At 60.2% G+C, this 22,653-nt stretch overlaps 1 protein-coding gene across 1 annotated transcript in view; it reads left to right on the top strand.

Moving 5' to 3' along the window:
• Window positions 1-22,653, top strand: part of SND1 (staphylococcal nuclease and tudor domain containing 1) — a 149,475-nt gene that overhangs the window by 19,841 nt on the left and 106,981 nt on the right. Inside the window, exons 5-10 of the mRNA XM_067317608.1 lie at window positions 3,439-3,599; window positions 3,951-4,042; window positions 5,426-5,584; window positions 6,276-6,382; window positions 6,917-7,007; window positions 13,438-13,551. Coding sequence (XP_067173709.1) covers window positions 3,439-3,599; window positions 3,951-4,042; window positions 5,426-5,584; window positions 6,276-6,382; window positions 6,917-7,007; window positions 13,438-13,551 — 724 coding nt within the window. The remainder of the gene's footprint in view (window positions 1-3,438; window positions 3,600-3,950; window positions 4,043-5,425; window positions 5,585-6,275; window positions 6,383-6,916; window positions 7,008-13,437; window positions 13,552-22,653) is intronic.

Below are 22,653 nucleotides of genomic sequence, written 5' to 3'. Positions count from 1 at the left end.
AGCTCTATAAATACCAGTCAGACGCTATTTCCATCCCTACGTCTGCCGGGCTGGAAGCTTGCCTGTGTCGCTTCCTAAAACTGTTTCTGGCACACTTGGATGCTTTCCATCCAATGTTTTCAGTAGTACAGTCTGCAAACAGGTATGTTGAGTAAACAGAGCGTGCATTGCCAAGGGTGTGGATGGGTTATTCTATTCCCAGGCTTGCCAGTGCAGGAGCCTCGAGCGCGGAGCAGCTCCTGTTTGCTGTCTGTCTGGGGAAGCAGCCTCTGCCGCTTTGCCGAGCCGTCCCTGAGAGTCCCTTGGACACCCGTTCGGGCTCATTTGGGAGCTGCAGCCGTTCTGGTCTCCCTGTGAAGTCCCGCAAGGCTTTCCTGTCCGGGTCTGGTTTGCTGTGCTGATGTTAGAGACCCTCTAACGCTGGCTTCCGCACCAGCACGTTTCTCTCCCCAAGGTGAAGCTTTGGGGAAAACCAGGCTCTGGAGTGCCTGGGAAAGTGTGGCCTCTGGGAATGCACAGCCAGAGGGGACAGGAATTGGAGCAGGCAAGCAGCCACCCAAGCTGCCCAGGGCATCAAGGAACAGCAGTGCCAGGAGCCCTGACGGTGGAGCAGGCGCTGCAAAGACAAGAGGGGCCAGCAAGGAAAAAACCGCGCTTGTAAAGTGCGGCTGGAGTCAGCCCTTGCTTCTGCATTCTAGTTCTCCGCCTCCTGGATCAGTCTCGGATTCCAATGGAGGAGAGCTTTGGATTGGAAATCTGGTGGGGGTTTTTTTGCCTTGGCTTTATTCTGCTTCCTGCTGGAAAGCCTCTGCTGACAGAGCCATCCAGGCCCCTGCTGAGCTTGGACCGAAGGGGGAGAGCGCGAGCTCCGGCAGAGCTGGCTAACAAGCGGCCCAGACTGTGTGCGCTGCCGCCGCTGCTGCGGGGTCGCTCGCTCGCAGCTTGTGGCCGCGCGGTTCTGACGCTTGCAGGAAGCTTTGCTTTCGCTGCGCGGGAGTGCCAGCAGAAATAACTGGGGCTGTGCTCGCCGCCCCTGCCTAGACACCGGGGTCACGCACAGCACAGGACCTCAGCTCTGACCTGGTCCCTCCGCACAGCGTAAATTCAAGTATAAGCCTTTAATGTTGCTGCTGTTCTACTTCTAAAGGTTTTTAGTTCTGTGAGGTGTAGTTTTTAGCTCTGTATGGTGCGCTTGGTGGCTAGGGAGCATTTGTGAGTGCAAAGTTTGCTTGCCTGCAGGACTGCGTTCTTTAGTCTTTGTATTTTTGACGAACAGTCCTGTAAAGGACCAGCAAGATACCCTGCAAACACCGCGTGCGGTAGGTTGTATTTTCAGTCTGCGTTCAGGCAGCCCAAGGCCTTGAAAAGCAGATAGTTCAAATGGTTCGAGAGTAGTGAGGGGGCAGCCCCGCATTGCAGGGTTGCGTTTGGGTGCCCCAGTCCCTTGGACTCCAGACCGCGCTCCCCTCGTCCCGATGGGGATTAGCTCCCTTTGCTGCCGGCGATTCTGCGGCTTGGCTGACTTCATGAAATGTGATGTGAAAACCCCCTCTGTAAGGAGGAGGATGCAAGTAACTTGTGCCCTTGCATTTCTTACTGAGTGGAGCTGGACACCCGCCTGCTGGAGCTCCGGGACCTGGTGGTCTCGCTAACGTGGTTGGAAGCAGCGTGCAGACAGGGAGCTCCGCAGAGGCTGAGAGGTTTGGCCATCCATCAAAACAGGGTCTGGAACAAATGCCCCACTTGAACCCCAATGATGAAACGTGCTCTTAGCCCACCTCGAAGAGGGCTGTGACACAGGGACTTTCTTGAGGAACTGAGAAAGTGATTGTACGATGCTCTGCCTTGTCCCTACTTTCCAGCCAGCCTTCCCTGCCGAAGCAGAGGTTGGCCGTGTCGACCAGTCACCCTGGCTCTACTCCAGGCAGCACAGGGGGGCATCTGCTCGACCAGCGGCCCTGCCTCTGCTTGATGGCTCATTTTGTTGAAGGACAGTTGCACAGAAAAGTCAGCTAATGAATGCGGAGCAGCCCCACACTTGCAGGTTGGAGAACCCCCAACTTCAATGTGAGAGAGCAACTCCCGTGTAAAAGATGAAGCTTGTCTGTAAATTCTCTGCCCAGGACTTCTCAGGCACTTCTGGACTAGCCTGATTGCCAGAGGGAAGTGAAATACGGAGGAAGCTGTGGTGCAGGTTGGGCTGCTACCATCCGCTGCTCGTGGTGGTGGTACGTGCTGAGGAAGGGACCTGGGGAAGCGCAGGTGGACCCTGCGTTCTGGTGGCTTTGGCTCGTTGGGGTCTGCCCTTCCCGGTCTCCTCAGATGCCTGCTGTGCTGCTGTAAGGCCTGGGGTGTGCTGAGCTGGCAGCACGCTCCGGGGAAGCCTGCCATCAGCTTTTTTGGGTCAGGTACAGGCAGAGCGAGGTGAGAAGAGGCTGCAGCCTGAGCTTGAAGTTGATGGACTTGGAGGAGCTGGATGGGCTGGAGATGGGAGCAGCGAGACCTGCTGTGCTGGACTCCTGCAAGGCCGTTTTCTGCTGTCAGCATGTCAAGCAGGTGTTTAAAGCCAGGCATGTCCGCCAGGTGACTGCAGGTCAGCAGAGCGTCTTCGCTTGTGTAATGAACTCGGGATTCATCAGGTTGCAGCTTTGCCCTGAGCTGAGCTGAAGAATGCTAAAACAAAAATATCGCCATTTATTTAATGGATTATGACAGCGTTTAGCAGTCTCTTTTCGTCAGGGATTTGTCCGCCTCTCCAATAGAGAGATGGATGCTGCTGCTTTTTGCCTTTGAAGACTGACTGCAGTGTGCTCTTGTGCAGGGCTTTGGGAGAAGTCTGCGACTCTGGTACTGCGTGGGAGTTAAGTACTTGTCTCGCATCCCTCCTCTCCCGAAACACGCTCTGCCGCCCTGAGAGCAGGGACTGCTAGGATGCTGCTGCCTTGCTGAAGGACCTGCAGCCAGTGAGCTGGTCTCCCTGTGGCTGCGTTTCTGTCTCAGTGGACAAAAGCAGCCTCTTGAAGGGTTATCGTACCACTTAGGCCTTCTCTAATCTGTCATTTAATCAGGACATCGATGGCCCTGTCTGTATGTCCTCGAGGTACAGCCAAGGGCCTTGGTGCATTCCCTGGACTCTGCTTGTAACCTGCCTCAGTACGGTCTGTGCTGAGGTGCAGGAGAACCTCTCCGCTCGCTTTACTGTACGTTGCTGTTAGCAGCGTAAACCATCTCACTAACTCACCCAGGCTGTGCCTTGTCTAGACTTGAGCGGTGGAACCATTAAAGAATCCAGAAAAGTGCCTGAAAGTAGTGACTGATGTTCTTGGTGATAAAATATGCAGGAGCTAGAAGTGTCCTGCCTGCTCACCTTCAGTGCCCTGCTCCGCTGCCTTGAGTCCTGTGTGGTTTTGCCTGATCTGTTTTCTTCTTTCTTTGCAGTCCTGAGCAGAACAGACTGGCAGAGCTGGAGGAGCAGGCCAAGACTGCAAAGAAAGGGATGTGGAGTGAAGGGACAGGCTCTCACACGGTCCGGGATCTCAAATACACGATTGAAAATCCCCGCCACTTTGTGGACTCCATGCACCAGAAGCCAGTCAATGGTAAGTCTGTACCACTGTGCAAGTAATGTATGTCACTGGTGTGTATAGAAACAGCCTTCAGCTCTCCTGATGAGCCTTTCTTCTGGCCAGTGGTGCTTGCATCTGCCCTGATTTCACAGCAGTTTTGTGGCTTGTGTGCCTGTGGCTTCAGCGGACAGTGGGTGGGCTGCAGAGCACGATGCTGCGTGCTGCTTGGGTGTCGTTCTCAACTTTGCTGGTTTTGCGTGAATGGTGTGGTCATGACGGGGTGGTGAGCATTTGTGGAAGGAGGAAGAGATTGGCAATGCCTCTGTGGCTTGCGCTGAGCCCTGCTCCACAGCCAGAACCAACGTCTCTGCTTCTGTCCTGCAGCCATCATAGAGCACGTCCGGGATGGCAGCGTGGTGAGAGCCCTCCTCCTTCCTGATTACTACCTGGTCACCGTCATGCTCTCGGGCATCAAGGTGAGGCTTGACTGTTGTTCCCAGGTCCCTGGCTGGCATTTCGAGCTCTTCCACTTTGCAGCGAGTTCCCCCTTCCAAGCTGCCCCCCGAGCTCACTGTGCTTCCTTTCCCCTCGGTGGCTCTCAGTAACAGGTCTGGTGCGAGCGGGTAAGGGCTTCCACCAGAAACCACCTGCTTCCCCAGGGCTACCTGGGACAACGTGGGACTCTGGTACCAGCTCCATGCTGCCAGGCCCTTCAGCAGCCCGGGCTCTCTGGGATGCCCTTCCAGGACCTCCCTGCACAGCTGTAGCTCAGTGAGAGGTTGTCCATGCTCCGCTGCGAGCTGGTCTCAGCGCGACTGCTTGCACGTGGGCCGGAGCTTGCCCGGCTTGGCAGGACAGCGATGCGAGAGCCGCTCTCGGGCGGCCGAGGGGTTGCTGGTGCTCGGGGTGGCTTGTGCCGCAGCTCGCTCTCACAGTGCCCTCTGCTGTAACACGGGAGAGGATTTGCTTTGCCCATCTGAACCTGCGTGGATGTGCCATAGGCAGGGTTATCCTGGGAGTCAGATTGACTCCGTATCCTGGATTGCTCCCGGCAGTATTTGTGGGGTGGGCTGTGTCGGTGCAAAATGGCAGGAAAGCATCGGTATATGCACACGTCTACTCTCTCGCTCTCTTTCTCCCCAACACAAGCTACAGCCAAAGCGCAAGGGGCTCGAGGAGCCTTCCTTCTCTGCTTCCAGACCCTGAGACCAGCCCAAGTCTTGGGCTCGTGGCACTTTCTCGCTCTTCCTGGGAAGCCAGCACATGAGAGAGGTCCTTGAGGGATGTCCACGGAGATGCGGCTGTCCCTTCCCATGGCCTTACTGCTGCTGGGACCTGCCCTGGTCCTGCCCCCAGAGCTTGAAAACTAGTCCAAGATGAAAAAGCATGTCCATCTGTGGTAGCTCAGCTGATGTGTCCTTCTCCTGACCCTTCAGCCCTTAATGAACATCCCTTCTGAGCCTGGTTTCCTAAGCAAGCAGACTTTCCTAGGTATCTTTGCAGGGAGGATGAAGCAGACCAGAAGCCAGGCCCTTTCAGAGCCTCCTGTCTTGTTAGTTTGATTCTTGGCCCCTGTCCTTGTATCTGGGGTAAGACCTGCAGGTGTTAGCAAAGCTGAATGCAGAGAAGTAACTCTCCACCGCCTGGGTTGCTGGGGCTGAAGGAGCTCTTAGGACAGTCTTACCGCACCGCGCTCTGTGCCTTGGTAGCTGTGCTGTGATCGCGTCTCAGAACAAGTGAGGTTTTCAGCCCCCTTGCTGAGGTTGTAGGGGACAGCCTGCCCCATGCAGCCGTCCCTCTGCCTCCTCTCCTGCCGTAGGAGTTTGCTCCCCATCTTGACCGTCTCCCCTTTTTCGCAGTGCCCCACGTTCAAGCGGGAGGCAGACGCCCCAGAAGTCCCCGAGCCGTTTGCGGCGGAAGCAAAGTTCTTCACGGAGTCGCGGCTGCTGCAGAGGGACGTGCAGATTGTCCTGGAGAGCTGCCACAACCAGAACATCCTGGGCACCATCCTGCACCCGGCAAGTGGGGCTGTTGGTGGGAAAGGATGGGACATGGTCCCTGTGGGCCACTGGACTGCTGTTACTCCTTCGTCCAAGTTGCTAATGGTTACTGTGAGGTTCAGCTGCCTCTGGGGGATCAAAGCAGCCTAGGAGGACTGGGAATCATGTGCGGGAATTATCAGTGGGTGTGTGAGAGCGTGGCCTATCTTCGCTCAGCCCGCAAGGAGAGCAGAGTGCCATGGTTATCTTATGGGGGCCTCCTCTTGTACCTCTGTGGGCAACTGGGCCCTGCAAGGCTTAGAGAAGCCGGGGAGGTCTGAGGGGCCACGGCGTCTGAGGGGTGAACAGGACCTGAGAGCTTCCCCGCTGCAGAAATCGGCTCTGCAGCAGGACTGGGAGTAGAGAAGGCAAGTTCTCCATGCCTTCTCCTCTGCTTAGAGCAGAGGGGTGCTGCTAGCTCTTCCCAGCCTGCGGGTGCAGAAAGCTCCTGTAGGCTCTGAGGCATCTGCAGCCGGGCTGGAAAGTGGGCAGGTTTTGGGGGGGTTCTTCCCTGCGGCTACGAATAAGAGAGTGTCCCAAGCTGGGCGAAGTCCTGGATTCGGGCGGCGGCAGAGGGGCTATCAGAGGGGTGTGATGTTCGGTGGCAGGGGCGCGGGGGCTGATGTCCGAATGCTGCGGCTGAGCGCGCGCCTCCTCCCCTTCTCCGCAGAACGGCAACATCACCGAGCTGTTGCTGAAGGAAGGCTTCGCCCGCTGCGTGGACTGGTCCATCGCCGTGTACACCCGCGGGGCGGACAAGCTGCGTGCTGCCGAGAGGTAAGCCCGCTGCCCGGAGCGCTGGAGCTGCCTGCCGGGGCTCTCCCTGCTGTGACCAGCTGTGCGTGGGGAGGCTCCGGGGCTTTGCGTAGGGATTTTAGCTTGCCTGGGCTGATGTTCTCTGCCTCAGTGTGAGTCTTAGACCCCGAGCTAAGGCCAGGATGGGTCCAAGGTGCGCTTTATTGTGGTTTGGGCAGCAAGTAATAGTAGAGGAGGCAGATGTGGAGGTTCTCGGCTTGGATTTGGTACTGGCAATAAGGGGCTGTGTCCTCATGCCGGGTAGTGGCAGCCCCTCTGTGCTGCAAGGGCTGAACAGACCCTGGTATTGATGTGTCAAGATACGGTACAGGTTTTGGCTTGGAGCTGTCCTCAAGCGGCCTTGCTGCTGGGTCAGCCCGTTTGCATGCAGGTGCCATCTCCGGGTTGGGTTCGCCTTGTGACAGCCTGGGCATCGACACGCCGCATGTCCTGTCCCCTCTCCTGGGGACACCTGCCCTGGGCACCCGGACATCACAGGCATCTGCCTCTTGCCAGGTACGCCAAAGAGCGCAAGCTGAGGATCTGGAGGGACTACGTGGCTCCCACAGCGAACCTGGATCAGAAGGACAAGCAGTTTGTAGCCAAGGTAGGTGTCTGGGCGAGCAGGGAGAGGGGCTGCCGGCGCCGGGGGTGGAAGGCAGAGTGCCAGGAAGCTTGTGCTGCCCTTGCTGGCTTCTACGTGTGGTTGGAAAATCCCTCGGGGATCCTGCTACGGCTCTAAGCGAGACATCCCTTCCCTGCCACGGGCCATGTTGTACAACTGGCCAGGCGCACCCTGGGGTTTCGCTGTCCTCTGAAGCGTTAAGTGTGGGTCAGCGCCGGAAGCAGGAGAACGGGGCTTGATGGACCAGCGATCCGATCGGCTGTGGCAGGTGCTGCGTCTGTGTAACCCGCTTTCGGGGCTTGCTAGCACAGCTGACTGCGGTGAGCTGCATCCCAGCGAGGTGCACAGCACGTGCCGAGTCCTTTTGAACCTGTTGTGAGCCAGACCAGGCCTGGGGTGCACAGGGTGCGCCGTTCCCTGCCGCTCGAAAGCCAAATGCAAGAATCCAGCCAGTGGATCCATAGTCCCGCTGGAGAGAGAGGTCTTGGGCTGTCCAGACCTGTGCTTTTCCTGGTAAAACATCCATTGCCTGCCCCACATATGTGGGGCTGACGCAGAATCACCGAATAGTTGGCAGGGACCTTCGGAGATCATCTGGTCCAACAGAGTAGGTTGCCCAGGACCTTGTCCAGTTGGGTTTTGAATATCTCCAAGGATGGTGACTCCACTACCTCTATGGGAAACCTGTTCCGGTGTTTGACCACCCTCACAGTGAAGAAATGTTTTCTTATGTTCAGCTGGAATTTCCTGTGTTTCAGTTCATGCCCGTTGCCTCTTGTCCTGTCACTGGGCACCACTGAAAAGAGTCTGGCCCCATCTTCTTTACACCTTCCCTTCAGATATTTATGCATATGGACAAGATTCCTCCTGAGCCTTCTCTTCTCCAGGCTGAACAGTCCCAGCTCTCTCAGCCTCTCCTTGTTTGTATGAGAGATCCTGCAGTCCCTTCGTAATCTCTGTGGCCTTTCGCTGGACTTGCTCCAGCGGGTCCATGTGTCTCTTGTGCTGGGGAGCCCAGAGCTGGACCCAGCACTGCTGGTGTGGCCTAAGTAGTACCAAGTAGAGGGGAAGGATCCCCTCCCTCGACCTGCTGGCCATGCTCTGCCTAACGCAGCCCAGGATGCTGCTGGCCTTTACCACGAGGGTGCATTGCTGGCCCATATTCAGCTTGGTGCCCACCAGGCCCCCAGGTCCTTCTCTGCAGAGCTGCTCTGCAGCAGCTGATAGGTCCCCAGCCTGTCCTGGTGCCTGGGGTTCTTCCTCCCCAGGGGCAGAACGTGGCCCTTCCCTGTGCTGAGCTTCACGAGGTTCCTCTCTGCCCATCTCTCCAGCCTGTCGAGGTCCCTCTGGTGTATCAGCCGCTCCTCCCGGTTTTGTACCGTTTGCAAACTTGCTGAGGTTGCGCTCGGTCCCGTCACCCAGGTCATTAATGAAGATGTTAAACAGTATTGACCCCAGTATCGACCCCAGAGGCCACCACTCGTGACCGGCCTCCGTCTGGACTTTGTGCTGCTGATTGCAACCCTCTGAGCCCGGCGGTTCAGCCAGGTTTCGATTGACCTCCCTGACCGCATGTGTAGTCTGTACTTCATCAGCATGTCTGTGAGGGTGTTGTGGGAGACAGTGTCAAAAGTCTGATTAAGGTCAAGGTAAACGATATCCAGTGCTCCCCCCTCCTCCGCCAAGCCCATCGTTTCATCGTAGGTGGCTGTCAGGTTGGTTAAGCGCTATTTCCCCTTCGTAAATCCATGTTGACCATTCCCGATCACCTTCTTGTCCTTCCCGTATCAGGAAATGGTATCCAGGATCAGTTTCTTCATCACCTTCCCAGGGACCGAGGCGAGGATTGATCAGCCTGTCCGCTCCTCTCCCCGCTCAGCATCTCCACTGAGCGGGAGCCACCCTTGGTCCCGGGCCAGATCAGATGTGGGGTGTGAACAGCCGAAATGAAATGGAGTCAAGGGGAAGGGGCTCCGACACGTGAGGACAGGCTGGTGCATGGTCAGGGCCTTGCTCTCTCCCGTGGCTTCGGCCAGGTGCCACAGAGCTGCTCCAGGTCTGCCTAAAGCTCTCAATCCCATGCCTCAGGCGTGGGATTAACCCGACGGAGAGCATCTTGCGTGGTTGCGCAGGGAGCCGGCTGGAGGAGAGGCCCCGCTAGATGGTGCTGCCGGCTCGCCCAGCGCGGCGGCCCTGGCTGCATCCTGATGGAAACCCTGAGCAATGCGCAGCGGGATTTCTTGGAAAGGGAGCTTAACCCGCGGGATGAATCCAGCGCCCCTCCGCGCGCCGCGGAGCCCGTTGCCGCCCGGCGTGCTCCCGCGGAAGGAGGGCTCGCGGAGAGGGGGGTTGAGGGAGGGCTGCGTGCCGGAGCCGTCGGAGGTCGGGACGTGCCGTTAGGCTCTCCGTGCGCCCGCGGGGCTGCGTTGCCTCCTGTCTCAAATGTGTAGGACCTGATTTTTCTCGTCTGCCGAAGGCACGGTGCCGTCACCGGTCTCCGTGCGACGCTCCTGTCCTGCAGGAGAGGGATGCGGAGGTGCTCGCTTGTGCGCTAACTCCGCGATCGGATGCGTCTCCCTCTCTGCAGCTGGCTGCGGCAATGGTGCGGGTCCCCGGAAACCTCCTGCCAGCTTCCCAGGGGGGCTTCGCTTTGCACGCGGATGCGGCCCGGCTGCCAGACCCCAAGGGTCTCCCGAGAGGCATGGCCGGAGTCGGGGTTGAGGGACCGCTCCAGGGGGCAGCAGGAGCCGAGTCCGGTTCGTGCGCAAGGCGTGCCATGCGTCGCAGTGAGCGCGAGCGCACGGGTCTGTGCCCCCCGTCCTTGCCCGGCGGGACGCGGGAACGGCCCCCGCGAAGCCGCCGGCATGCCGGGAAGCGCAGCCCTGCCGTTGGGGAGGCTGCAGCCGAGCCCGCGTCAGGACCAGGCACGGGGGGGGGGGGGGGGGGCATTAGTCACGCTTTGCTCAGCAGCTTGCGGAGGGCTGATGGAGGGGGCGGGTGGATGCTCCTGGCATTTCGAAGATGCCCGTCAGTTTAATGAATAGCTTGCGTGCGAGCTGGGACTCCGACAGCGTCTCGCTCTCGCTCTCTCTCCCGTCCGAGCCCTGGGAACGGGTGCCCGCAAAGACGGCCGCAGCAGGAGAGCGGTGGCTTTGGGGTGCAGCGGCGTCTCCGGCCCTCGTGCCGGACGCTGGGAAGGTCCCAGCGTGGCCGTGGGAAAGCCGTCGCGCTGGGAGGACGGGCAGGCGCGGCGTAGCCGTGAGCTGCAGAAGTGCTCTTTATGCAGAAACGCACGGATGGGCGTTTAGGGAACAGTCAGCCAAAGCCCCCGGGCAGCGCAGGCTTTGCAGTGTCGATTTTATTTTTTTTTGGTCCTTTCCTCTCCCTGGGAATTGCAAGTGACAGGGAAAACCGGGACAAACGCCTGCGTGCTCTAAAGCGCACCCACTTAAAGGAGAGGTGGTCGCCCGGCTGGCGTGAGCACCCCCGGCACGGTGCGCGGAGCGATCCGCTCGCCTGCAGCGGGGACGGCCGAAGGGACGGATGAAGGACCGCGCTCCGGGGGGGGAGGCGGGGTGGGAGGAGGAGGAGGAGGAGGATCCCACCCTGTCTCTGCGCCGCGGAGGAGCGGTGGCGAGTTGGCTCTGGCTAATTTTGGCTCCCGCTGCCGGCGTCTTCAGCTGCCGGCGCAGAGACAAAAGCTGATATTTGGGGGGGGAGGGGGTGGTTTGAGGGAAAATGAAGTCTTGGACTCGATTGCGGATTTGCTGCCTGTAAGTGGTGGAGCAAGTGGCAAGAAGAAAAGCAGCGGAATGAAAATTTGAAGAGACTAGAGCTTTTCTCCTGAATTCCCCGTGTCAGCTTGTCTTCGAGCGCCCAAGAATTTGGGGCAGCGTTGCTCGGAGCCGAATGCATCACACTTACAGCTCTGCTGTGCCAAAAGCTGTTTATAACACAGCTTCTTACATGGATCTCGGGCCTCGGAGGCCGCTGAGATGTCGTGCGGTCCCATCTCCACCCTCCAGGGCCGGTTTGGCTCCGTTTGGGCGATGGGGTGGCAGGAAAGAGGGGAAGAAGCTGGGTTTGACAGCGGTGGTGCAGTTGCCGTGCATCTGCTGGAGCCGAGCTTTGTGCCGATGCCGACCTGCCCTTTTATTTTTTTATTTCACTTCTTAAGCAAAATCCTCAGCCCCTTTCTCCTGGCCGAACCGTCTCGCGTGGCAGTGTGCCGTGCCGGAGCCGGCTGGTGAACCGTGCCCAAACTGCCCCCAAAGCCCTTGGCTGCTGGGGGAGCCTCCGCCTGCGCCGGGCGTTGCGGAAGGACCGGGCTGTCGTCTTCCCTGCTCCCAAATCCCGCAGTGCCCCCAGCCCTGGGGCCGCTCTGCCACAGAGCTAACGAGCGGCTCTCGTTAGCGCGGCCCTGCCACGGCTGGGGAAAGCGGCTGCAGAGGCTCGAAAGGGGAAAAAGCAGCCCTTTCCCCTCCGTTTATCAAAGCGCCTGTTCCCAGGCAGGTGAAGCCGCAATAAATATTGGATAAAGGAAGCTGTCCGCGGCGAGCTGAGAAATGGTTAGCGAGGAAAAACGGCGCGGCGCCTGGGGCTGTGCCGAGTCTCCGGCTTCGCTGCCGGCTCCGCTTCCCCTGCCCCCTCCCGCGGGCAGGATCCCGGGGGAGCCGCGAAGCTCCCGCCGCCCGCTCCGAGGTCCCGACTGGAGCAGGGGGCTGTGGCGCCGGTGGGAAGGAGTCGCCTCCTGCTGCCGCCTGGCTGGGGACCCGCAGCTCCCAGCGCCGCCGGGGCCTCTGCCGAGGGTGGCCGGAGAAAAGGCCGGGAGCCGGGGGGCCCTCTGGGAAGGGGCAGATCTCGCCGCCTGCTTTTCTTGGTTTCGCAGTCATCTCTGTAATTTAATCCCTGCAAGGAAGAGGATGCTCGGCCAGGAGAGAGGATGCTCAGCCAGCTCTGCTGGCTTTTGCCTTGGGTCGAGGGGCGCCTGCGCGTGCCCTACCCGTAACCTGAGCTGCTCCGGGGGTTGCGCTGCTGTAACCTCGGTGCTTCCGCCTCCTTCGGGAACCTGCCCTGCTGCCTCGTCCTGCCAAAGGACAAATTAGATCTGACCGCTTCTCGTGCAGCTTTAATGCAGAAGCGCAGCGGGCGCCTGACGGATGTGCAGCGCAGGCTTTGCCCCCTGAAATCTGACCCGTGGCTCCCCCGGCTTTCGTATCTTATCTTCAGGTCTTGCTTTCTCTGAGCCTTTTGTGAGAGGCAAGAAACAGGAGCGATGCGCTGCTTGCTGCGCTGCACGGGGAGCCCAGGGGCCCTTCGCGACCCCGCCGGCAGCGAGGGTGCCCTGAAGCGTGAGATTCGATTACTGCATTTAGCTTGCAAACTGCTTTGAGCTTGGGTCTGCCTGCAAACACCAAAGGCTCCGGCTCCCGGGAGAGGTTGAGTCTGGGGGTAGGAAAGGCCCCTGGGGGGGGGGGGTTGCTGTGCTGTGAGGCACCCAGGCGATCCCTAGTGTCTGCTTTAATTTTAATCCCTATAATCCTGTTATCTCTTTGGCTAAGCACGTTTTGAGGGACTGATGTGCTTGCTGGGGCAAAAAGCGCTGCGAGTTATGGAAGTCCATTCCTCTGTTTCCTTCCACTCCCGCGCCAGGGACCGGCCCCGGCATTTGGGGGGATGCTCGGGACAGGCACGTTGGATCGTGCTTCCCGCGAGCCCCGGGCAGCCGGGATTGTAACAGGCGAACAACGGGGTGACCGGGAAGGGCAGCAATTGCCCCGGCACCGGCTGCAGGTCAGGCTGGAGACGTGTTGTCCTTGTCCTGCTCTGCGTGCCGCCGCTCGGACCGGGCCGGAGAGCGGCATTTAGTGAAAGCTGAGAAGATTAAAACAGCATGGCTTAAGCCTCCCGTGTCCTCCCTACGCTTGCACGGTCCTGGCTGTCTTTGCCACCAGTTTCTCTAATTAATTTGCTCCCTGGGCGCATGGAGAAACACCAGCAAAGACCCAGGGTTGTGCAATTGCCGAGCGGAAGGTGGTTGCTATCGCTGGCTGTGCCGGCTCCCTCCTCTGCGCTAACAAATCTCGAGTCGCCTGCGCGGCTGTTTCTGGAGCAAAACCCTTCGGCACGGTGGGACCCGAGACCCTGCGGCAGCCCGCGACGTTCGGTGCCCGGCGCCCCGCGCTGTCCGGTGCTCTCGGGGACTGTCCCACGCTCGGACACGCGCGTCAGGACGCGGTTTATCCCCCTTTGCATCGCTAGTTAGTGCAGCCAAATCGGTCTCCGGCCCTGGTTTGCTCCGCATCTGCCGGGGACCGGGGTCGCTTGCCGGGAGGGAGGGAGGGAGCGGGGCGGCACGGCGCGGCACGGCTCCCTGCGGGGCGATGCTCATCCACGCGCTCTCCCTCCGCAGGTGATGCAGGTGCTGAACGCGGACGCCATCGTGGTGAAGCTGAACTCGGGGGACCACAAGACCGTTCACCTGTCCAGCATCCGGCCGCCCCGGCTGGAGGGCGACGGCGCGCAGGTAAGCGGGCGAAGGTGGCGCGGGATTGCACCGGGGGCCTCCGAGCCGACTGCGCCGGAGCTGTTTTTCCCCGAGCAGCAGCCGCCGCTCGCACGTAACATATTGAGCAGCGTTTCGCGTTGGATTCATCAGCGCGCGTTATGTGCGCTGTGGCGCTTTCGGGAGCCCGGAGCCGGCCTCCCTGCACGCATACGTTATGGCAAAGCATGTAACGGCGTCCAAAACGGTGCATATGTGCAGGGGCAGAGCCTGCGTTGCTGTGGGAACCGTAATTTGGAAATTCCTGCCTCCTGTAATGCTGCATTGTTTTGTACACACTGAATTATGAATAACTTCCCAGATTAGACTCTTCCTCCTGCTGTTTCTTTGGCGTCAGACCGGGGTGGACGGGAGCTGCGCGGCGGCAGGGAGAGGGCCGGCTGCAGCGTGCCGGCGCGGGAGCTGGGGGGTGGCCATGGCCCCCCGAGCCGAGCGCTTTGGTTTCTTTGCAAAGCGGCCGGCTGGTGGCCAGGGTCTCCTAGGGGCTTGCGGACAGGTTGCGCCCCGCCACGCTGCCGGTGCCCGCTGCAAAAAGCATGTGCTTGCGTGCGGGTCGCGTCCCCGGGCGCGCTGGCGGTGATGCTCTCGGTGTCTCCCGGGGGCCGGCGGCGTCGAGGGGGCCCTGGGTTCGGGCTCTTCCCCTCCAGCTCCCGGCCCCTCGCGGTGTTTGGCCTCGTTTTCCCCGGTGCATTTGAGCTCCCGCAGCCCCGGCAGCGGCGGCCGCGCAGGGAAACACCGTTTGCAGCAGCGCGGCTGCTCGGGGCGAGCCGGGCACGTCCTCCGAGCCGGACTCACCGTCCGGGCTGTCCCGAAGCCGGGGAGCCGCGTGCCGTGGGCACGTTTAAAAGCGTGTGCCGCAGATGCCGCAGCAGCCAGAAGTCTCTGGCTCGCGGCCAGTTTGCTGGCCTGTTCCTGGCGTCTCCTTTGCAAAGCTCGTTTTGCGGAATCGGTTTGGCATTTTGAAACATCTGCACCTTGAAATAGCATCCGGCGCTTGCAGGTGTTGGGCTCCTGCGGCCAGAACGCTGAATTATGTGACGTTACCCGTCTTTGCCAGCTTGTCGGTGCCAGGGTAACTCCAGGTAATGGCATCCTCCGTATGTCCTTGTGCTTCAAGCTGGAAACCTGCTGCTCAGGCTTGTTTTGCGCTAGCGGGAGCGGAGGGCTGGTGCTCCCGGCGCTGGGAAAGCAGTTTGCCGGAGGCCGGTGGTGCCGGGAGCGCCGCAGACACGCAAGGAGGCGGCGATTCCTCGGCCCGGCGCCACCGTCCCCTCCGGGGGTCCCTGCAGAGGGGGGGATTTTGCCGCGGAGCCCCTTGCTGTCGCATCTCCGGCAGCACCGGAGCGGAGGAGCTGCCTTTGATCTGCCTTTTTTCCTTGCTTCTCCTGGAAGGGCTCAGGCGAGCAGCTCTTTGAAGCCGTCCGCCCCGGATCTCGCGGGAGCTGCAGCTGCAGCAGTCGGACATGGAAAATGCCCATCTGGGCTCTTCCATCCTTGGGGCCCGGTCCGGGGTTTTCCCCGTGGTGCTTTCTCTCTTTTTGGGTTCAATGCGGTGGTTTTAAGTGCTGGAGGCGATGGGACTCGCCGTGCTTCCCCCCGGAGACCCCTCAGCCTCCAGCGCCGGGTGCAGCCTTATTCCCCGTATAACCGCAGAAACGACCTGTGCGCCCCGCTCTAGCTCCGCTCGTGCGGTTGCTTAATTACCGGCGAATGCGATTAGTGAAATGTTTATCCCCCTCCCCTTCCAGATCGTTAGTGTTTCAAACCAAAGAGCGGGACCTTGCTCGCATCCGCAAGCCCCTTTCTCCACCTGCGCCTGTTCGGTGCTTTGCTGCTTGCGGCGGCGCATCTTCCCGCGTGCACCCCCCGTGCATCCCGCGTGGCCGGTGCGGGTCCCGCGCCGCTCCGGAGGAAAGTGTCTCGTGCAGATCATGCCGAAGCAGTGGCTCCGCCGTAAACAGGCTGCAAACTTCTCCCTAGCAATGGACATGGCAGGCAAAGGTGGAGCGGAGATCCAGTGGAGCAGCGGGCGCCCGAGGCCTTCATGGCTCCAGGATCTGCCGCGTCGCAGCATCGTGTCTGGAGGTTGGAGCATCCTTCCTCCTCCTCCTCCTCCTCCTCCAACTCCTCCTCCTCCTCCTCCTCGTGCCTGCTGTCACGGGGCTGCTTTCCCAGCTGGCTCCTGCAGCGGCGCAGGCTGCTGGTCCCAGCACAGCCGGGTAGGACCGGGGGGGCTTTTCCGCCTCTGCTCCGCGTGAGCCAGGCACGGCGCTTCCTTTGCATGGATGCATCCGGATGGCACTCGGGCTGCACGGGGACCGGCGCTGGGATGCAAGGCAGGCCCCAGCCTGGGAAGCCATGGAGCAGCTTGGGCTCTCGGCATCTCCGGCCCCTGTCGGCTTTAGACACGTACAATCCGTAGTAGGTAGCAAGCAGTTAGCCCGGCTCCAGCAGGGAGATCCGTCTCCATCCTGCAGAACGCAAATTGGTCCCTCGGCACCTGATCGAGGAGATGGAAAATGACAAACTGAAAGTTCAGTGTAATAAAATCCTCCAGCCTTTCATCTTCCGCCGCCATCGCCCAGCACGAAATGAATTCTGAGAGCAGGAGCTGATAGCATTTAATATCTCTATCGCTTGTCTCTGTCGAGGAACGTAACGTATGCAGATGAAGATGCATCTCCCCCCGCTGCCCATATGCCGGGTCTGCAGGTGCAGCCGCGCGCGGCGGCAGCAGCACGCTGTGCCCGCGCCGCACTCCCGCCCCAGCACCGCTGCGGGAGCAGGATGCGACCGAGCCGGGTGCGAAGGGAAGGGTGAGAGCGGGGCGCTCGCAGCCATCCTTCCCCAAGCCGCGTCCTGCCGGCGTCAGCGGCTTGGAGACCCGCGCCCGTGCCGCCGGGCAGGACCGTGCTCCGCAGCTTATTTTTTCTGCAGGATCAAATAAACGAAAGAAAAAAATCTTGGGGGAGGTGAGGCAGGGTGACGAACGGCTTTCTGATGTGCCCGGCTTATTCGGTGCGGCGGAGCTGCTTGCTGCGGACAGCGAGCGCGTAGTTCTGGCTTAGGGCCGGGGAATTTCTTTGCTTTCTGTAGGCAGTCCCTTCTTATCTCTGCAATATGCAGAAACTTGATTTTGGCTTAGCTTTTTTTTATTATCAGAAGTTCATTCCTTTGGACAGCTAAATTATAGAATCTCGTTAGCAGTCCTGTGTTCTAGAAAGCTATATTTGCTCAATTGATGCAACAGCAATACAAGCCTGGCCCAATCCTACAATTTATCTAAATTGATATCTTAATTGGTAATGCTCTTGGAGTGGGGGAGCCAAACACACGGGCCCTGATTTGGAGAGAAAATACCCAGGGAAAAGAAGAAAAGAGTCTGCTGGCTTTATCCGGAGCCTGGCAGTGGGGCGGCGTGTGCGAGCGAGCAGCGAGCTGCTCCCCGGCTGCACCGGCTCGGGGCTGCGCCCGTGCTGCAGCCTCCCGCTGGGGGACGGGGGCGGAGGAGGCTCCGTCCCCTTTCCGGCTGCGCCGCTGGTTCGTGACTCGGGGAAGGTCCTGCTCGTGCTTCCAAAAGGAAGATAAGGTCGGCGGTAGCAGGCAGAGCGTGCGTGTGCGTGGGAGATGGTAAGGGTATTTCTTAAAGGACTGTCTGGATGGCCCCGGGGCATCTTCCAGCCCTTTTTTCCGATGCCATAAAGCCTGAGCCATCTGTTTTTCCCTTTTTATCCCGGTCGCAGGGATGCTGGTTAACGCTAGCCCTGGGCTGGCCAGAGCTGGAGCCCTCTCCGGTGATCTCCCAGCTTGCCGGCCCCTCGCGCCTCCTTCCCGAAGGAACGGCGCGTGCAAACCCCCCCTGCTTGCGCTCGCTCCAGCCGTCGGGGACGGATGGCTCTTAGCGTGCCGCCGCGGTGACGGCGAGCTTCGCGTCTGCTTGAAACGCGTGTGGCACAGCGGCAGCCGATTGCAAACGGGACTCGAGCGCCGGTGGCTGTCGTTGCGCTAGGCGAAGCTCGGAGGACAGCTGCTCCGGCAAACCCGAGATAAGGGTTGCAGCGCGCGGCGTGCTCAGCGCGTGCCTGCCGGCCTGGGCAGCGTTGCCGCTGCCTGCAGCATCCTCCCGGCCGCAGCAGCGCTGGGCCGCAGCATCAAAGAGCGTCGCTGCACGTGCTCGATCAGACCCTGAATATCTAGCTGGCGCCCAGCCCTGCCCAGGGCTCCCACCAAACGCCGAAGGAGGGGGGGCAGGCTGCTTCCGTACCGCCTTATCGAACAGGCTGTGCCTCTTTCTCCCTGGTGTCAGGCTGGGAAGGGCAGAGGGAAGGTTGCTGTGATGGGGGGACGCTGTGCAAAATGCATGTGGCCTTGTTTGACCGGCCGGTGATGCAAAACGCGTGGCCCCGTTCAACCGGCTGGCGGTGCAAAATGCGTGACCTCATTCGACCAGCCAGTGGTGCAAAACATGTGGCCTCGTTTGACCAGCCGGCAGTGCAAAATGTGTGGCCTCATTTGACCGGGCAGCGGTGCAAAACGTGTGGCCCTGTTTGACTGGGTGATGGTGCAAAATGCGTGGCCTCATTTGACTTGCCGGCGGTGCAAAACGCATGGCCCCGTTTGATCGGCTAGCGGTGCAAAACGCGTGGCCCCGTTTGGCCGCCGGGCCAGCGGTGCAAGACGTGTCTGCTGCAGGAGCAATGACACCTGAAGGTTGGTGCTGGGGCCGCTGCATGACGTTGCTGCGCGCTGTGGCGCTCTGCTAGACTCAGGCACCTCACGTGGCGTTGGACTGCAAACAAGCGGTTCCCAAAGGTGCTGCTGGTATTTAAGTCCTGACAAGGTGTTTGTGCCTTGAATTCCTGTCCGATCTGTCTTTCAGGGACTGGCTGTAGCCACCCGGGTCCTGCCGGGGCTCTCGGCCCCCGGCCAGCGCGGCTGCAGGGTGGGCGGCAGCGGACTCGGCAGCGTCCCGCTTGCGCGCGGTGCTCCCTGTGCCGCCTGCTTCCCCGCGGGGCCGCTCGTCGCCGTTCTTTGCGCTTTCGAGCCCGTAGTCTCTGTGCCACGCTTGAGCAAATTTCCGGGCGATATTTTACCCAAACCCCATTAAACTGCGGTAGTTTCTCTCTGTTCCTTTCCTGTCGCTTGCTGATTACAACAATATTTATGTGCAACGAGAAGCACTTTTAAAAATGACCCACGCAGCTTGCTGCCAGGCAGGGAACGGGCCGCGCGGGGCCGCGCGCTGCCGGCGTCTCCCCGCTGCCTCCGAGGGCAGTCCCAGCCCCTCCGAGCTGCCGACCTTGCAGCCGGCTGGGGGGGACAAGGCGGTGGCGGAAGCAACCTGCAAACGCTGCCTGGGCAGGCTGCAGCATCGCGGCGGGGGCCAAAGAACGGCTGAAACTCATTGCAGTTGTGACCGCTGAGCTAGCTTGCAGCTCGTGCGGAAGGGCTTCTTGGGCAAAGCGCTCGGACAAGGCCGGCTGATCCTGTCCTGCGGCCCCCTGAGGCCTCGGATTTACAGCTGCTTTTAAGATTTAGAAACGAGCTGCTCAGAGGAGTCAGGTCACACCTGGCTTTACCAGCTGCAGCTGATTTACCCCCGGAAACGAGCTGTTCCTGCGGCGCTGTGACAGTTCACAGGACGTGTTAGCCCGGGCAGCTCTCGCTTCCAGAGCCTCCGGAGCAGCCGGCTGGACGCGGCATCGTTGAACAGCGCAGCGGTGGCTCGCGAGGGCTTTCCGCCGCTTCCGCCCCGTTCCCTCGGGAAGGCCTGGAGGTGAGAGGACGCTGTTTCGAGGTGGAGCCGTGGCTCCGAGTTAAGCGCTGGCTTCGCTTTGCAAAGCCCCCAGGAGCTGTTTAGGTGACAATACAAATAACGGCGATTAAGAGGCAGATGGCAAGTCAAATCAGACTCGTTAAACCTGCAAAACGACGGGTCTGCTCGTTCCCGCAGCTTGTCGCTCCCGGCCCGTCTCCGGCAGCGCGCCGACGGCAGCATCACTGCCTCTGGGGCTTTCCCGGGACAGCGGCATGCTCCCGCGGGAGCAGGGCCTCCTCGGCTGCTCGTCTCCTGGCGTCTCCAGTGGTGCCTTCCCGTGCGCCGCTCCGGGGAGGCACTGTGCCGTGCCGCTGGAGCCCCCGGGCCTGCGCGCGCTTCCCTCCGGCGCTTCTCCCCGTGCCTCGGTTACCTTTCGGCAGCCGCCTGGGTTTCTTCTGCCTGTTGCTTAGGATTTTCCTGCAGGATTTTGTTTTTTTTCCATGCTGCATGTCTTTACCGGGCTGCTCCCGCTCCGTGCATGGAGCGTTTCAGGGCTTTATCACCGTGCCTGGGCCGACGCGGTCAGATGTCCCTTCTCCGTGGGGCGCGTTGCTTTTAAAGTCTCTCGTGCTCAACTCCAGCCTCCCGTCGTGCTTCCCAGGGAAGCATCCAGCCTGCTTCTGACCTCCAGCCGGGGTTCTCCGTCCCTTCCCGAGGGAGACCTCTCATCGCCTTTGCTTAAGGTCCGTCCTCCGGCTTTTCCATCGCTTGGGGCTGCTCTTGGTGCTTTCATCCTCAGGGAGGGTGGCTCAACGCGACCAGCCTTGGGCAAACCCGTAGGTCCTCCTAGCTCAGCCAAGCTCTCCCCGTGACCTCCAGCTTTGTCATCATCCTGCCCAGTCGGTGCGGTGAGATGTTCCTCGTCTTCAGCAGCCCCGACCCGTGAGTCAGGCCAGCTTGTGGTCAGGACCTCTGCTCCTGGAGGTGAGTTCAGGGCTCCTGCGGTCGAGGTGGGTCGCGCAAGGCAGCGACGCTGTGCCCTGCCTAAGGTCCTCTCCGGCGCTGGAGACGCTTGGTGGCTTCTCCGTCGCAGCAGGCAGGTTGCCGCCGAGGGCAAGGGGCTCTGCTTAGAGAGCCGATCTTGTTTGCCTGTTTGTTGAGCAGGATTTGTACTACAAAAAGCTCGCCGCACTCGAAGAGCGTAAAAGATTAATGAGAAGCAAACCCATGAACTCATCAGTGTCTCATCTCCACTAAATTACGGTTACAAGGATCACAGTAACTCATCCGTGTGTTGTGTAACCGAACTGATTGCAGGCATGGACGGGACGCGTGGCGAGCCCTGCTCCGCCGGCGGAGCAGCACAGCGTAAAATGCTAAGTGCTCGGGCATATGGCCTTAATGCAGTCTAAATATTGGCAGAGGAGAGGCGCGTTTAAGGAGAGATGGGAGCAGAAAGTGGGAGCACTAGAGTTCCCGATCAATATTTAATAGGGGCTGGAATCGCTTCCAGGGAGAAGACATATGAAGTCAGCATGTTCTTGCAACCTGTTTTTTGCCCTCCGGGTAGAATGCTTTTTCTCGTGTAAAAATGATGAGCTTGCATATCTCTCAGCCGTTCATTTCTCCCTTCCCCCCGAGTCTTTCCACCCTTGGAAAGCAATTGTTGGGCATTTGATCTGTGGCTTCGGGTTGCTAAGACAGGGCTCCAGGCGGATCACGATGCCGTAGATGGGGCTAATGCCTGCGCACGCGTTTGCAACTGAGTCACGCAGCCGGCGCTCTCCTCTGCTAAGGTCGAAGCTTCCCTAAAAGGTGCGTGCGAATCTCCTGACGGTCTTGGCGGTGCTGTTCTCCTTTCTCCCGCTGCTTGATCTCGGGCAAGTCTCCTTAACCTTTCTGCACCTGCTTCGCAGTGCTGTGAACGGAGCTGACGCACGCCTTTTAAAGTCTCCGTTGCAAAGGCACGCTGTTGCAGAACGTGCAGCTGATAAATCTCCAGGTGGGGGGGTTTTGCAGACCTCGGGCGGCTCCAGACCCCGAAAGCCCCGTGCGAGATACCTCTGTCCTTATCTCGGGCTGGTCGCGCGGTCTCCGCTCCGCAGGTCCGGGCAGTCCTGGCCCGAAACGTCCAAGGCCGGTGCCTGCGGCAGAGGGAAAGGAGCTGAACCCCTGCTTCCCGGTGCTGCTTTCCGAGGACGTTTTGGAGCTTTAGCCGTTGAAGCGCGCTGGCTGCTGTTGCTCCTGGCGGTCGGTTTGCCTCGGAGGGGGGCTTCAGCGTGCGCTGCCCCTGCCGGCTCCGCGGATGTGCCGGAGCCCTCCCGTGCCTGCCCACCTCCTCCGTCCGTCGGAAGGGGAGAGCGGGGACCGTCCAAGGTCTTACTGACCTGCAGCAGATTTATTTGTGCGAGCTGGCACACTTGGGTCCTGTATGGATTAGGCCCTCTGGCATCTCAGTTAATTGCTCATGGTTCAGAGAGCAAAAGCTTAGCAAAAAAGGAAAGGAGAGGGGAAAAAAAAAAAGGCAGCAGCTGTGCAGAAAAGCAGAGGAAAAGCTGGTATGGCTCCGGTTTCCAGGCTCCTGGCCGGCAGAGAGGGAAGCAACCCGGCCGGATCCCGCTTCTGATCCTGCTGCTGGCGTGGTGAGACGTGCAGGAGCTTGCTGGCAGTCAGGGAGCAACCCGCGCTCCGAGGCGACGGCTAACCGGCACCTTGCGGCTCCAGCGCCCGTGTCGCTTAGAGGAAGACGCTTCTCGAGACCGCGTGTTCTGTGAAGAGCAGCGTCGCTTAAGCGCTCGGTCTTATCGGCGCCGCGTACGTAATAAACCCTGAAGATTGGGATGTGCTAACGCACTTCCCAAACAACCTACGTTTAAGCGTCGTAATTCCTCTGACCCGGCAAAACCGCCTGGTGCTTTGGCGCTGGTGCTTTGAGGAGGTTGCAGGCATCTGCCAGCTTGCGTTTGGGGGAGATGACGCTGCGGTCCGGCTGCGCGGCGCGCTCCTCGGGCACGGGGAGCTTTCCTCGGAGGTGTGTGTCTGATGAACCCTAGCGCTGTCGCCTTCGTGCACGAGCGTCAGAGCAGAAGGAGCCGAACGTCACCGTCCTCCGAGCGGCTTCTTGGGCCGCCTGGGTTTGACACCGTGCTAAGGCTGCGGCGAACGTCTCCCAGGCTGCCGGGCAAGCACGAAGCGCTGATGTGAGAACGACACTTTGACCTTTTGATCTCGTCAGGAAGCTGCTGTGAATCCTCTATTGATGGATAAATTGCAGTAAATTAGAGGGGAGCCGCGAATCCTGCCAC

This window comes from Apteryx mantelli, chromosome 1 (assembly GCF_036417845.1).
Source record: "Apteryx mantelli isolate bAptMan1 chromosome 1, bAptMan1.hap1, whole genome shotgun sequence".
Taxonomy (NCBI): Eukaryota; Metazoa; Chordata; class Aves; order Apterygiformes; family Apterygidae; genus Apteryx; species Apteryx mantelli.
Note: the sequence above shows the minus strand (reverse complement) of the source record. Positions and strands in the feature narration are given on the sequence as shown.